Consider the following 14,391-nt stretch of genomic DNA (forward strand, 5'->3'; position numbering starts at 1 on the left):
CAAGTGTGAGAACGTTCTCCGTGTCCGAGACAAAACGGTGTTGGATTTCAGCTTGTTCGGGTCCAATTGCTTTGTTTACCGTAACGAAAACAGAAGCTACAGTAGATTACTGAGAACCACACCAATGGTCATAATTACTGAGTGTCTGGAAAAGGAACACTTGACCTGATTTACCTGGAACTGTGTCTCCTGGGGGTGCGTTTTATTTTACTTTGTCGTTGTTGGACATTGAGTTAAATTTCAGCTCTTTGGTTTTATCTTACAAACGAGTCTCTGAGAGGAAATTAAAGTGAATATACTGTTGATTATTATGCTTACATCATCAGTTTTACTTCACACGCTATTGTCCAGGTTCTGCTCTTCGTTCGCTCTCGCCCAGGTTCTGCTCTTCGTTCGCTCTCGCCCAGGTTCTGCTCTTCGTTCGCTCTCGCCCAGGTTCTGCTCTTCGTTCGGCCTCAGCAAATCAATAATGCGACATGCTGAGATATAAACGTGTGATCGTACTCTGTCTTTACACATCAGGCTTCCTGAACGTCACGTGTAAAAAGTCAGAAGCGATTCGTCATCGTAGGACCGTCGTAAGAGAATGGTCTCCTCTGTTTGACTCCAGCGCGAGCGTAAAGACGTCTGACCAGTGCGCGTGTGTGTGTATAAAAACACGATCTTGGCGTGTCTCTGTGCTCGCTGAAGTGAGCTACTTTCAGACACACAAACACTACAGTTTCTCCTCATGTTCTCGGACACGTTTTCACGTGTAAGTCGAGCGCCAGTCGCAAAGCCGTCGGCGTGAACGAGTCGCCGTGTAGGAAAAGTCGTCTGCGTGTCGATTCGGAGCGATACCACGTGTCCCGTTTGTGTGTGTGCGCTTTATTAGCGTTTAAAGACGAGGCTCAGGCTGTGTGCAGACGATACTGCAGCGCCGCAGGGCTTCAGCTCCGGAGCACCGAGTTCATTCACTTTCACCTATAATGTGCGTTCTGTATTCTTTAGGTTGCGTAACAGAGCGTCTCCCACACACACACACACGGAGCTTTGCTGCATCTGAACAGATTCCTGGGATTTCCGCTCGAGCATTGCGGAAACCGATAGCACAAAAAAAATCCTTGCTGGGGGGGGTTTTCCTTTCAACATCTTAAACACTCATTACTTCCAAAGTCCTCACTAATAACACCTCAGTAACACGTTTGCGTAACAGCGCGCGGTTTTCCGTCACGCCCGCACGGCCCGGTCTGGATCCCCACGGGAGCAGACGCAGACGTCATGCGCTCGGTCAGACGTCTAATCTCCCCAAATCCACTCACGGTTCCTTTTATCTGTGCGCCGGACTCTGTGACGAGCCGTAGAGGTCATGAAGACCACGGGCCGTGTTCAGACGCGTTTCATTTTTCACATCTGTTACTTTGCTTTTCAGTTTTAAACACACCCATATATATATATATTATAATCAGCTCAAAATCAGCAGGAGATCAAAAGTATTGGGACACTTTCTTTTCACAGCCAAATGTGCTGCTTCAAACTTTTCCCACACGATTGGCCATGTTTGATTTCCAGAGCAATGAAAAAACGATTTAGAAGTTCTACCACGTGTTGTGTTTGAGGGGAAGCACCGCACACTGAGGGGATTGAATCAATCTGATGATGTGTATCGTTTGTGTCAGAAATATTGGCACCCTTGGGCGTTTTTTGTGACGGCCCGTTTCCCCTTTGAGCACCAGGTGCCAATACTTCTGAATTTGACTGTCTGGCAGCAGTGTGTTCTTAGAAAACTGAAAACCTGATAAATGGAAAACTGCTTATTGGAAACATGGGATTAACAGGGTACAACACACACACACACACACACGCACAAAGTATCACCTGTTACAGCGTTCGCATCGGTTTCTTTTCCTCACCTGTCAGCGGGTCTGCACTCGCAACTCGGACTTTTCACACGTGTGAATAACACACTGGAAACTGGGTATGTCATCACGGACTCCACACACACACACACACACACACACACACACACACACACACACACACACTCGTACAGGCTGAGAGTGTGTGCTCTGTTAGGGGTGTGTGATTTGATGGGATCAATTGTTGCATAATGTTGCACTTTTTCCCCCCTTAAGCATCCTGGACGCTGTGTGTGTGTGTGTGTGTGTGTGTGTGTGTGTGTGTGTGTGTGTGTGTGTGTGTGTGTGTGAGAGTCATGGATACACTACTAATTACTAAGTCCTCGCCCCCTTACTCTCGCTCATCATGCATTTCCATCGGCTGCTGTTCTTCTGAACATTCTGACAAGACGTCATCAGACACGCTGTTCCATTGAATATGGAACACACACACACACACACACACACACACACACACACACACACACACACACACACACACTCGTTTATTCGACCAGTCTGTTATCGCACATTTTCTAGATCCACACGCCAAATTGTACAGCACAGACAAGAACATCTATGACGGTCCTGGGGAAGCCCTGTGTGTGTGTGTGTGTGTGTGTGTGTGTGTGTGTGTGTGTGTGTGTCGCCCACGTGCACCATCAGGGGTGTACGACTGCTAGCATGTCCAGATGGTACTAGCCTGTGTGTGCTGCATCTGTGTGATCTTATAAAAGCTCTGCGGCGTTGCCACTAATAATAATAATAATAATAATAATAATAATAATAACTGCAATCAGAGATTAATGGGGTCCAGCACTTTTTGGTCTATGTAGGTACCCTAGGTACCAACCAGAAAGTTCTGGGATCATGCTTCTAGTTGCCAGTGATGCAATTGGAATTCTTTGATGGATTAAAGTGGCGGTTTTCACTGGACTCAAACAAATCGCATCACATTTCATTCATGTGACGTCCCACTTCACCGTGTCCACCTTTTGGTCTTTACTGAACATCGGGTGTCCCAATACTTTTGGCAACACATTGTGAATTTGTACAGGTTCACTCACAAAACACGGACGAGAAATATAATTTAAGGAAACAGAAAATTGTGCTGCACACGGCCTCATAAAATAAATGTCGTTTAACTATTTTATAATCTTGCTGACTCAGGATTAAATTACGGATTTGAGCAGAAAATAATCAAACGTACTCGGTGATCCGGTGTTGATATTTATATCCCATAATCTCTGTATGATCTCTCAGCACATTCCTCTCAAACAAATCTATTTTTCTTGCACAGTTTCCATGACGACGCTTTGGCGTGACCGATAGTTTTACATCGGAAACGGGAAAATTGCGGAAAACTGCGTCGCGCTTAGATCTTACCGCTTCCGATTCCTGGAATCTGACATTCTTTTGGTTTCTTTTACTCAATCACACACACACACACACACACACACACCTCACACACCTATCATACATTCCATCTGTACCGTGTGCCATACTGGTGTGTTTGTGTCCAGATGTTGGTCCCAGAAGCTACGTGATGATATCAGTTCCGCCGGTGGGCGCGTGAGAACACGCGGAGATGCTGGCGCGTGCTAATAATAAACACGGGTGGTACTCGTAGTCACTGAGGAACGTTCTTAGCCTGATGTTCCGTCCTGGAATTCAGAACCAAAAATCTTGGTGTCAGCAGTGTTGACAAGTCAGGAGCTGCTTGCAGGCAGTGGCAAGTCTGCTGATCCTCCAGATTCCCAGCGTCAGGAATTGTTTAGAGTTTTTTTTTATTATTTATTTATTTTTTTTTAGATTTCTTGATTTTGTTTCTAAGAGAAGTTGAACGTCAGTGTAATCTTATCTCTTGTTCTTTCGCTCTGCCTCAGGTGGCGATTAAAATCGTGGACAAGACGCAGCTGGATGACGACAACCTGAAGAAGATCTTCAGGGAGGTGCAGATCATGAAGATGCTGCGACACCCGCACATCATTCGCCTCTACCAGGTCCCGCCCCCTTTTTTTCTAATCTCTTGTGTGCCACTGGTCCATCACAGCTGTCAGTCATTTTCCAGCTGTATCTCGTAGATTTACGGGAAAAACGGAATGCATAGAAAATACATACAAATCCAGTGTGAACGAGATGAAACTCACGTGTGTTTTGTGCTTCTCCAATCCAGGTAATGGAGACCGAGAGGATGATTTATTTAGTAACAGAGTACGCCAGTGGTGGAGAGATATTCGGTGAGTGTTCCAGTTTCAGACACAACGTGTAGATCGTACACCTCCTGCTTGTACGAGGTGGAATCAAAAAGTTTCGAGAAAAAGTACTGTATTTATTTACGTTCACACACTTGCACCTTCAAAATAGTCCTCTTGCACAGCGAAACAGCGCCCCCTGCGTGCCACTTCTGGAACGTGTCCTGGAAGTCGTCTTTTCGAAACGGATCTCCACAATGGTGTGAAATCAGCGAGCTTTGAGCTTCATCTCCGGGAAGAGAGCGAAGTCCGCAGGAGCCGAATCCGGGGGCGGAATCAAGATCACGTCATTTCCGGCGAGAAACTCTTAACTCCTAGCGTATGAGGAGCTCGGTGACAGGGTGCGCACGTGCTCAGAATAGCAGACGTGGTAACGCACGTGATCAGTTGCACAGCTCCCGAAGTACACATGACCATGTCGTTTGGTGCACTGACTAATGAAGGTCGGTGCTCCCTGTGACTGTGCAGCCTCGTGCTACCAAAACTAGACTTGAAACTTTTTGATACCACCTCGTATGTTTCGTACGGTACTGAAGTGGTTTTGGGACGCAGCCAGAGGTCCGTGAATGATAAACGCCAGTCTGCATGAGCTCCGTGGCATTAAAGGTGTGTGTGTGTGTGTGTGTGTGTGTGTGATTAGATCACCTGGTGGCTCACGGGCGCATGGCAGAAAAAGACGCACGGCGAAAGTTTAAACAGATTGTGGCGGCCGTCCACTTCTGTCACTGCAGAAACATCGTCCACAGAGACCTGAAGGCTGAAAACCTGCTGCTGGATCACAACCTCAACATCAAAATCGCAGGTCAGAGGGACACGAGGAGTAGATACTCGAAGCACTTTTGTACATCGCTCTGGACAAGGGCGTCTACTAAATGCAGTAAATGAGGGGGCGGGGTGTGGGATCACAAGACGGATGGGTCTGGGGAGTGGGGGGATTGGAAAAGAGAGGAAGATAATGATGACCCTTAAGATGAATGAAAAGTATTAAATACACAACTTTCTTTCTCTCTCTGTAGACTTTGGCTTCAGTAATCTGTTCTCTCGGGGACAGTTGTTGAAGACGTGGTGTGGAAGTCCACCATATGCAGCTCCAGAGCTGTTTGAGGGCAAAGAATATGACGGTCCCAAAGTGGATATCTGGGTAACACACACACACACACACACACACACACACACACACACACACACACACATGCACACCATGCAGACAGTTTTCAGTATTTTGCTTGGTCACCTGACTGACCCGTGTGTGTGTGTGTGTGTGTGTGTGTGTGTGTGCAGAGCCTGGGTGTGGTGCTGTACGTACTTGTGTGTGGTGCTCTCCCGTTCGACGGCAGCACCCTGCAGAACCTGCGAGCCCGTGTTCTCAGCGGCAAGTTCCGTATCCCGTTCTTCATGTCCACAGGTACACATGATCATTTCAGTCTTTCAGGCCTGACGCTCACCTTCTTAGCAAACGACCAACACGTCTGAGGAGAACGTTTCCATCCTCAACAGTTTCCTGCCTTTACGCTCCCCGTATAAACGTCTCCTCAAGGTCCAGGCAGTTTAATTTCATTTCCGAGGTCATGCTACCTTTACTTTCATGCTAGCTGTTTTAAAATGGTCATTTCTGTCATACGGAGACTTTACCTCAGATATTTGTCAATTTTAGCCAGCTAGCATGGAGCTAAACACAACATAACCGGTAGAGTGACAGGAAAATTATACAAAACTCTCAGGAATGCTTCTTCAGTATTAACAAAATGTCCACGTTATTGCGTTAAAACGTGGCTATTAAGTGATTTAAACACAAACTAACAATAAAAATTAGCGGAAATCATCAGGGGAATCGATTTTTACCTCAGATGTTTGTCAAATGTTAAGAAACCACCTTTCTTTTCTCAGAGACTCTGGTTTATCTAATATTTTAGGCTACGTCTACACAAATCCCGAAAATTTGAAACGAGCATCTTCGTCTTAAAATGATCCGCACTTCCTTTTTCAAACGTTTCTCAAAAGTTGCTCATCCACGCTGAAATGTCTCATCACATGTCCAAACCATCTCAATCTCACCTCCCTCACCTTGTCTCCAAAACGTCCTACATGCGCTGTCCCTCTAATAAACTTATTTCTAATCCTGTCCATCGTCGTCACTTCCAACGAACATCTCAACATCTTCAGCTCTGCTACCTCCTGCTCCACCTCCTGTCTTTTACTTAATGCCACTGTCTCTAATCCATACAACATCTCAGGTCTCACCACAGTCCTATAAACTTTCCCTTTCACTCTCACAGATACTCTTCTATCACAAATCACTCCTGCTCTCACTCTTCTCCACCCACTCCACCCTGCCTGCACTCTTTTCTTCACTTCTCTAACACACTCTCCATCACTCACTTTCGCAACTTCTTCTGACCTTCTCTATACTTCTTCATCAACATTCTCAAAGCAAATAATGCGTCTGTGGTGCTCTTCCTCTACATAAAACCATACTGCTGCTCACAGATGGTCAGCTCTTCTCTCAGCCTGGCTTCCACTACTCTTTCCCATAACTTCATGGTGTGACTGATCAACTTAATTCCCCTGTAGTTACTGCAGGTCTGCACAGCTCCACCTACTGCTTCATCATCTCCTCATCATCCAACCTTCTCTCTCTATCATTTGTCCTCATTCATCAGCTGCTCAAAATACTCCATTTCACCCTCTCATCACAGTCTCCTCACTAGTCAACACATCTCCATCTCCATCCTTTACTGCTCTAACTGTGCAGCAAACCATCTCAGCTCGTTCCCTCTGCCTGGCCAATCCTCTCCTTCTCCTCCTTCAGCCAACAGTAGCCCCATTTTCACCGCTACCCTGTTGACTAACAGTACCTGTGGTGGTCGTTGGTAACTCGGGCCTCGACTGTTCCGCTATGAATTTTCGGTTTGTGACCTGCATGTTGCTCTTCCTTTATCAGCACTAGGAGTGCACTGACTTGTGCAACCATATGGCTGAGTTTTTCACAGTCCACACTGAAAACAGGTTTTACACATTTATCCACTTTAGAGATTGTTTTCAAAAAGCTCTGTTTTCATTGACTGAGAACGGCGTCTCTGTGAGGATGGAAAGATCTTTCAAAACAAAACGTACTTGTGTGGACATGGCCTTAGTCCTACTATTTCCTCTGAAATTGTGTGTGTGTGTGTGTGTGTGTGTGTGTGTGTGTGTGTGTGTGTGTGTGTGTGTGTGTGTGTGTGTGTGTGCCAGACTGCGAGTATCTAATAAGGCATATGTTAGTATTGGAGCCGAGCCGCAGACTCACCATGGAGCAGATCTGCAAGAACAAGTGGATGAGACAGGGGGACCCAGATCCTGATTTTGACAGGGTGAGACACACACACACACACACACACACACATGGTTTAAAAGAGAATTTGACATCTTGCACAGAGAATTTTGTGCATTATGATTGTGCAAGTTATGAAATAAAGTTCAAATTCTACACACAATATAAGGCCAAAAGTTTGTGGACACCTGAGCACAAGATTATTTTTGAACATCTCATTCCATCTTTCATGGAGATGTTCCACTAGATTTCAGAGTATGCTTGTGGAGATTTAACCACTAGGGGTGTTAGTAAGATCAGGTTTTGAAGTTGGTGAATAGTGTTCTGGATCTCTGTAGCAGAGGATCTTTAACTCCAACCAATGTAAAGGAGATCTTCATGGAGCTGACTTTGTCATGCTGGAACAAGTTTGGGTGTCCTACGTCTCCTTAAAGGGAAAATGTCCTGCATCCAGAGACGTCCTGTACAATACCAGTTTTTTTTTAGGTTACTGTTTGTGGAAGGACCACATGGCTGCAAGAGTCTGGTGTCCCAATACTTTTGTGCAGATAGTGTTTGTATGTTTGTATATGTGAAATTCTGTGTGTGTGTGTGTGTGTGTGTGTGTGTGTGTGTGTGTGTAAGTTGATAGCCGAGTGTGAGCAGGTGAAGACTGAAAGGGAGACTGAGCTGATTAACGAGCAGGTTCTCATGGCCATGTCTGACATGGGACTGGACCGAGAGCGCACTTTACAGGTAAACACACACACACACACACACACACACACACACACACGGGTTCTAGGAATCGTTATGGAGCTGAACACTTACTGTGTTTTCTTCAGCCGGTTCTGGAATTTCTTTATTAAGTTATTATCTTTATTATCCATCAACATTAACTTATATTTAAAGTTAAATGAAAATGAAATCGTAATGTAACACATTTACGTCTCTCTCTAAACCCCAATCGTTTAGTCATTGCACACGGACGCATACGATCACTACAGCGCCATCTACAGCTTGCTGTTGGACAGACTCAAGAGGCACAAAACGTTGCGCGTGGCTCCACCCTCCACCCCTCGCCCCATCAGCTACCCCCTCAACGCTGTGCAGGTGCGCTCCACGGTGCGGCATCGGGCCTAATGGATTGTTTCAAGAGCCAGTCTCATGAATATTCATCTTGACAGGGCCGCCTTCATACATATGCAGATCTCTCCCCTGGTGATGAATATTCATGCCGCCCTCAAAGCGGCTTTTGATCTCCGCTTTTTCGAGCTGAAGCTCGGGAAGCGCAGCAGAATTAAAATATACTTTTATTATTAGTAAACGAATAACTCTGGTCCTGAAGAGCACATTTTTACCATCGATCCTAAATCTAACAGTAATCGACATCCATAAGGTGTTTATAAAGTAGCTAACCAGCATTTCATAATATATAATTTACACTTCAGTCCAAATATGGAGTCTTACATTCTTTATGTTGGGAGAATTTGAGAATATTTTAGTCTACTGCGTCTTTTATTGATATTTTCTTCCCTCCTCCTCCTTAGGATCAAGCTAATGCTATTAGCATGACTGTTCCTCACGTCCAGCTTATAAATCCAGAGAACCAGATTGTGGAGGTGAGTGTTGCTGCTTGCGAAACCTCCTCCACCCTGCTGTTTACTTCAACCCGCTAACATGTTTATCCGTGTGTGTGTGTGTGTGTGTGTGCGCGTGTGTGTGTGTGCGTGTTCGCCCACAGCCTGACGGGACAATGGCGTTGGACAGTGATGAAGGGGAGGAGCCGAGTCCAGAGGCGATGGCTCGCTATCTGTCTATGAGACGCCACACTGTCGGCGTGCCGGACCCCAGGTGATGACCGGAAATGCGTTTTCGAAAAAGTTTTCAGTCTCGATGTGGACAGAAGATTGAAACGGAGAAAAAAATAAGCGTATTCAAGCGAAAAACGTATTAGTGTGGACACGGTCTAAACCGGATCATACCGGATCTGCACAGCTGTAACGGTTGTCACGTGAAGCAGCGGTTGGCGTGACAGTACGCACTGCGATGGTGGGAGTAAACACATGGAAAACATTAGAGATTCTGACTCCTGACATACATCAGAGATTTGTAACGTAACGCATGTAGAGATTTATTACAATTATTTCAGATGGTAAATATGATCTTGAGTCTGGAAAAGTGTGGAATTTTAAATGGAAACTGATTCGAATTCACCTGCGACATGTGATCTGCATATCTACATAGAGAATAAATGCATAAATAAATAAGTCAATGAATAAATTAAAGGATAAATCATAGTAATAGTAATAATAGTGACTGTGTGTTTTAGGACTGACATGATGCAGGAGGAGCTGAAGTTGCCACCAGGGTTTGTGCGTGCCCCTCCTCAGGCGCCGTTCCCCCAAATGCCCCCAACAATCATGCACACGCCTACTTTCATGCCCACCCAGAGCCTGCAGCCCACACAGCAGCTCGAGTACAAGGTAGTGTGTGTGTGTGTGTGTGTGTGTGTGTGGTTGCAATTTCTTTTAAACATTCTTGATGCCTATAAATGGATTATGTTCTGGTGTGTGTGTGTGTGTGTGTGTGTGTGTGTGTGTGTAGGAGCAGTCCCTGCTTCAGCCCCCGACTCTGCAGCTGTTGAACGGGATGGGTCCGCTGGGTCGCAGGGCTTCAGACGGAGGAGCGAACATCCAGCTTCACGCACAGCAGATGCTCAAGAGACCACGGGGCCAGTCACCGCTCGTCACCAGCCCTGTGAGTGTGTGTGTGTGTGTGTGTGTGTGTGTGTGTATTGCCTCACAAATACAGCACAAACCTCTTAATCCACTGCCATGTCATTTCGAATTTAATTACATTTTTTATTTTTAAATTCAATAGTAAAATTAGTGTGGAATAAAAATTTCGAGTCGGTCTCATGAATATTCATGAGGGCAGAGACATCAAAACGGGTGCACCTGCTCAGGAATAAGTGCATGCCAGGGTTTTGTACAGGTGCTTCATTTGTCTGGGAGAAATAGAGATTTTTTAGAGCGGTGTAAGATTTCTATAATAGTTATTTACTAAAGCGATGTAAAAACAAATGTACACGAGGAAGCCAAAGTTTGATGTAAAGTGTCGTGTTGGTACGTTACCACAGCAACGCGGGTTTTATTTACGTTTTTCTTCAGCATCCGATTCCAGCCGTCGCTCCAGTGGATGAGGAGGGGTCAGACGGAGAGCCCGACCCAGAGGCAGTGCAGAGGTGAGATGTGTGTGTGTGTGTGTGTGTGTGTGTGTGTGTAAAATGATGCGCTGTTGCTCCAAAATTGTGGCTGCAAATCTGCATGTCGGGACACGATTCCCTAGAGTCAAATCTGTTCATTTAATTAAAATAAAAAACCTTTCGCTTTACACGTAAAACCTTTTGACTGAAGGAATGGCAACAATTTAAGAAAGTTGTTTGAATTTACATTTTACTCTGATTTTAATGATTTTATTTATTTATTAGCTTTATTTTATTTTTTTTATCTTTGGGTTTAAGTAGGGTTAATTATATTATAAAATTCTCATAAAAGATTCTAATAAAATTACTATTAAATATTTTATATATATTTTTTAATTCAGTAAAAAAAGGTTTTAATTTTATGCACATGAATATTTTGTAATAATTTTACCAGTTTAGTTAATTCTTTTTTTGTTTTGTTATTTATTTATTTTTTATTAAATAATGATGAAAGTGTTGAATCGTGTCCCTGAGCTCCGTAGGACGAGTCTGGATTTGTAGGGCTTCAGCGTAAACGCTTCACTCACCCAGAATTCCTTTCATTCAGCTTCTTTAGAAGATTCAGGAACCCGAGTGACACACGGCACTACTTTTCACAACGCTCCCTTTGGAGTATTTGTCACGTGTATATTAGCCATGTCGATATTCCTGCATTCTCTTTCTCCTCCATGGAAATCGATTCACACTGTATTGACAAAAGTATTGGGACACCTGACTTTTCTAGCCGTTTGTGGTTCTTCCTCAAAGTGCTGGAGAATGTTGGACACATTTGTATAGAAAGTCTACACTTGAATTAGGAGATCCAAACCTGTCTCCAGCAGTGACTATGCTCCTGTGCACAAAGCCAGCTCCATGAAGATCTGCTTTCCATGGTTTGGAGTGGGAGATCATGATTAGCCTGCACATACCAATCTTGTGCTCGGGTGTCCACAAACTTTTGTCCACATAGTGTACGAGAAGAAAGATGGAGGAGGAAATGTACACATTTAGAGAGCTTCCAGGAAATAGACAATATAATCGGATAATATCGGATCGTAGCTGCAATCAAATTTTCATACATGAACTGAAAGTGGTGAAGTGTGTGTGTGTGTGTGTGTGTGTGTGTGTGGGAGTTGTAGTGTTTTGGAGCTGTGTGTGCGCCCTTGTGGCTTACAGCGCTTCTCTGCTGCTTGTGTGTGTGTGTGTGTGTGTGTGTGTGTGTGTGTGTGTGTGTGTGTGTGTGTGTGTGTGTGTGTGTGTGTGTGTGAGAGCTGCTCGCTGTGCTGGGTGTCGTCGGGTGCAGGGTGTGTACTAAAGGCTGCAGCACTGCTTTCTGCAATTGGGGGCGCCATTCCCTTTCCTATTCTTTTTCCCCCTTTCTTTCATTCTCTCCCTCTTTCTCTCGCTTGTCTCTAATTCGCTCTAATTCCTATTGAGTTCTAGCTTGTTGTAAAATCTGATTTTCGAAATTCGAAATTCTCCTAAAAAAAAAAAAAAAAAAAAAAAAAAAACCTCTGTTGCTAAAAACCCAATCAAAGAACAGAACCGGCTTTGCTTTTGACCCAAGCTTTGCATAATATCAGCGACAGTAAGCGTCCGAAAAACAAAAAACCGCTAAGGACACGTCCTGTCTTCCAATCGGACCTGCCGAAGAGGCGGCCAATCAGAGAGCTGATTCGTGCTGCTTCCTGTCTTTGCCCCGCCCCCTCCCCTTCACTCCCACGGCGCAGGTACTTGGCGAACAGCTCCAAGCGACACACAACGCACAACGCAGCGAGCTCGAGCTACACCTCCACTGAGCTCTCAAACGACATTCAGAGAGCACGCACAAGGGGCTGGATCCCCGAGCACTCACGGTGAGAGAACACACACTCTCACTCTCACACACACACACACACACGCGCCATCCAAGCAGCACAGACTCACAGTAGGAGTGTGTTAGGGCTTTGAACCAAGAGCGTGAGTAAAATGCATGTCTTCTGGTTCGACCTTTGCCTGAACTCCAGCTCCAGTCTCACACACTCACACTGACACACATACACACACTGTGAGTGTGTGACTCAGACTGGACATGGAAGACCCGAGTGCTGCATGACCTGCATGATGTTATTGTTACGACTTCATGTCCTCATTATGACTTATTCCTGTGTGAGTAATACAGTGTGTATACCTCGAAGGCGGATCTCTTGGATTTGGGTCATACACTGAGTGATTACGGATTACAAATGAAGCAGATTAGGGTAACAAACCAAACAGTCTTTGGTAACAACACAATCTGGCGTAACGGATCGAGCAGGTTGGAGTAACCAATCCAGCAGTCCAGCCCAGCCAATCGGATCATTTAGGGTAACTGATGAAGCAGGCAGCTTGGGGTCTCTGGAGTAAGGGATCGCGCAGTCTCTGCTAGCTGATTAAACACTTTAGAATTCGGGGTAAATGAGTTCTGAGCTGGCAAATGTTTAGAGCAGTCTGGGTATCTGATCAAACTGTCAAACAAGAGGTCTGGGGTAATTGATTAAATTTTCTGGAGTAACTGATCAAGCAAGCGGGCTGGTATATAATCACCAAACAGTCAGGAGTGACTGATCAAGCAAAAGTACTCAGGGTACTCGATCAAACTGTTTGAGGTAACTGATTGAGCAGTCCGGGGTCTGGGGTGACTTCTAAGCAGTCAGTCTGGGGTGACCGATCGAGCGGTCGGGCCGCGGTAGCTGATTGTTCCTCTAGTTCATGTGGACCTTATCAACAAACTGAAGGCACACTCATTATAGTTATAGTTAATATAGTCCTTTGTAAAAAAGATTACATTTACCATTTCAGAGTAACAATTTAGGCAGTTAATTGTATCGTTAAGCAGTTTAATTCATGGTACCATCAAACTGTTCAAGGCAACTAATTAAGCAGTTTGGGATCATTAATCAAGTCATCTTACTAACTGATTGAGCAATTTATAGAAACTATTCATCTGGGTTTTTTTAAGTAAGTAATCAAGGCAAAACATTTAAAATACGTCTTCAATGTAAATACAATAGTGTGGATATGTTCTCCTATTAAATACTGGTCCGTGGTCCTCCGGGACAGAAGCAGCTCCAGAGGAATTATTTTGCTGGTGTAATTAATTATCCGTGCACATAAATTATAAACGAGACGTCACCTGGTTCGGTCTTGCGCGTCTCTGTTCAGCCTCAGGTGAATAATTAATTGTGTAGGATGAGTGTGTAGCCAGTCGACACTGCAGTAAGTAATCAGTTCATTTTAGAGTGGAAACTATTTGATCGGATTCATGTGGAATAATCAGACACCTGCTGAGTGGGAATTCGTAGGATCGAACACTCACCGTGATAAACACGATGGAGGTGAGGAACTGATCAGCATTGTGTAGATTAATGAAATACACAATACGGACAAACGTTTGTGGACACCAACACAATTTTATTCTAGCAGTATGCAAATAAGCGGAGAACAGGAAGTGTAGACGGGTAGATGGATGGACAGGGGTGTTGTCATGCTGGTGCAGGTTTGGATCTCCTAGTTCAAGTGAAGGGAACATCTCATACTACCGCATCAACATTGTAGGAACAGTTTGCAGAAGCACATATAGCTGAGAAAGTCCCCGTACTTCTGTCCTTATTTGCTCTGGTCACTAGTTTGGATCATTAGATGTGATCTATGGTAGGTTATTAAATTGGTCTCAGGTATTTGGCTGAACCGTTTTAGACCAGA

General features: G+C 44.7%; 1 protein-coding gene across 3 annotated transcripts in view; it reads left to right on the forward strand.

Annotated features, from left to right (window-relative positions):
• Window positions 1-14,391, forward strand: part of sik3 (SIK family kinase 3) — a 28,111-nt gene that overhangs the window by 1,535 nt on the left and 12,185 nt on the right. For 2 of the 3 annotated variants that reach the window (XM_083548515.1, XM_083548514.1), the window contains exons 2-15: window positions 3,764-3,880; window positions 4,054-4,117; window positions 4,773-4,934; window positions 5,149-5,273; window positions 5,414-5,537; window positions 7,364-7,482; window positions 8,067-8,177; window positions 8,397-8,534; window positions 8,972-9,043; window positions 9,166-9,275; window positions 9,754-9,907; window positions 10,029-10,181; window positions 10,595-10,668; window positions 12,399-12,524. In XM_083548515.1, the coding sequence (XP_083404641.1) occupies window positions 3,764-3,880; window positions 4,054-4,117; window positions 4,773-4,934; window positions 5,149-5,273; window positions 5,414-5,537; window positions 7,364-7,482; window positions 8,067-8,177; window positions 8,397-8,534; window positions 8,972-9,043; window positions 9,166-9,275; window positions 9,754-9,907; window positions 10,029-10,181; window positions 10,595-10,668; window positions 12,399-12,524 (1,649 nt within the window). The remainder of the gene's footprint in view (window positions 1-3,763; window positions 3,881-4,053; window positions 4,118-4,772; window positions 4,935-5,148; window positions 5,274-5,413; window positions 5,538-7,363; window positions 7,483-8,066; window positions 8,178-8,396; window positions 8,535-8,971; window positions 9,044-9,165; window positions 9,276-9,753; window positions 9,908-10,028; window positions 10,182-10,594; window positions 10,669-12,398; window positions 12,525-14,391) is intronic. The other variant, XM_083548516.1, reaches the window with a different exon arrangement.

Source organism: Silurus aristotelis, assembly GCF_946808225.1.
Source record: "Silurus aristotelis genome assembly, chromosome: 8".
Taxonomy (NCBI): Eukaryota; Metazoa; Chordata; class Actinopteri; order Siluriformes; family Siluridae; genus Silurus; species Silurus aristotelis.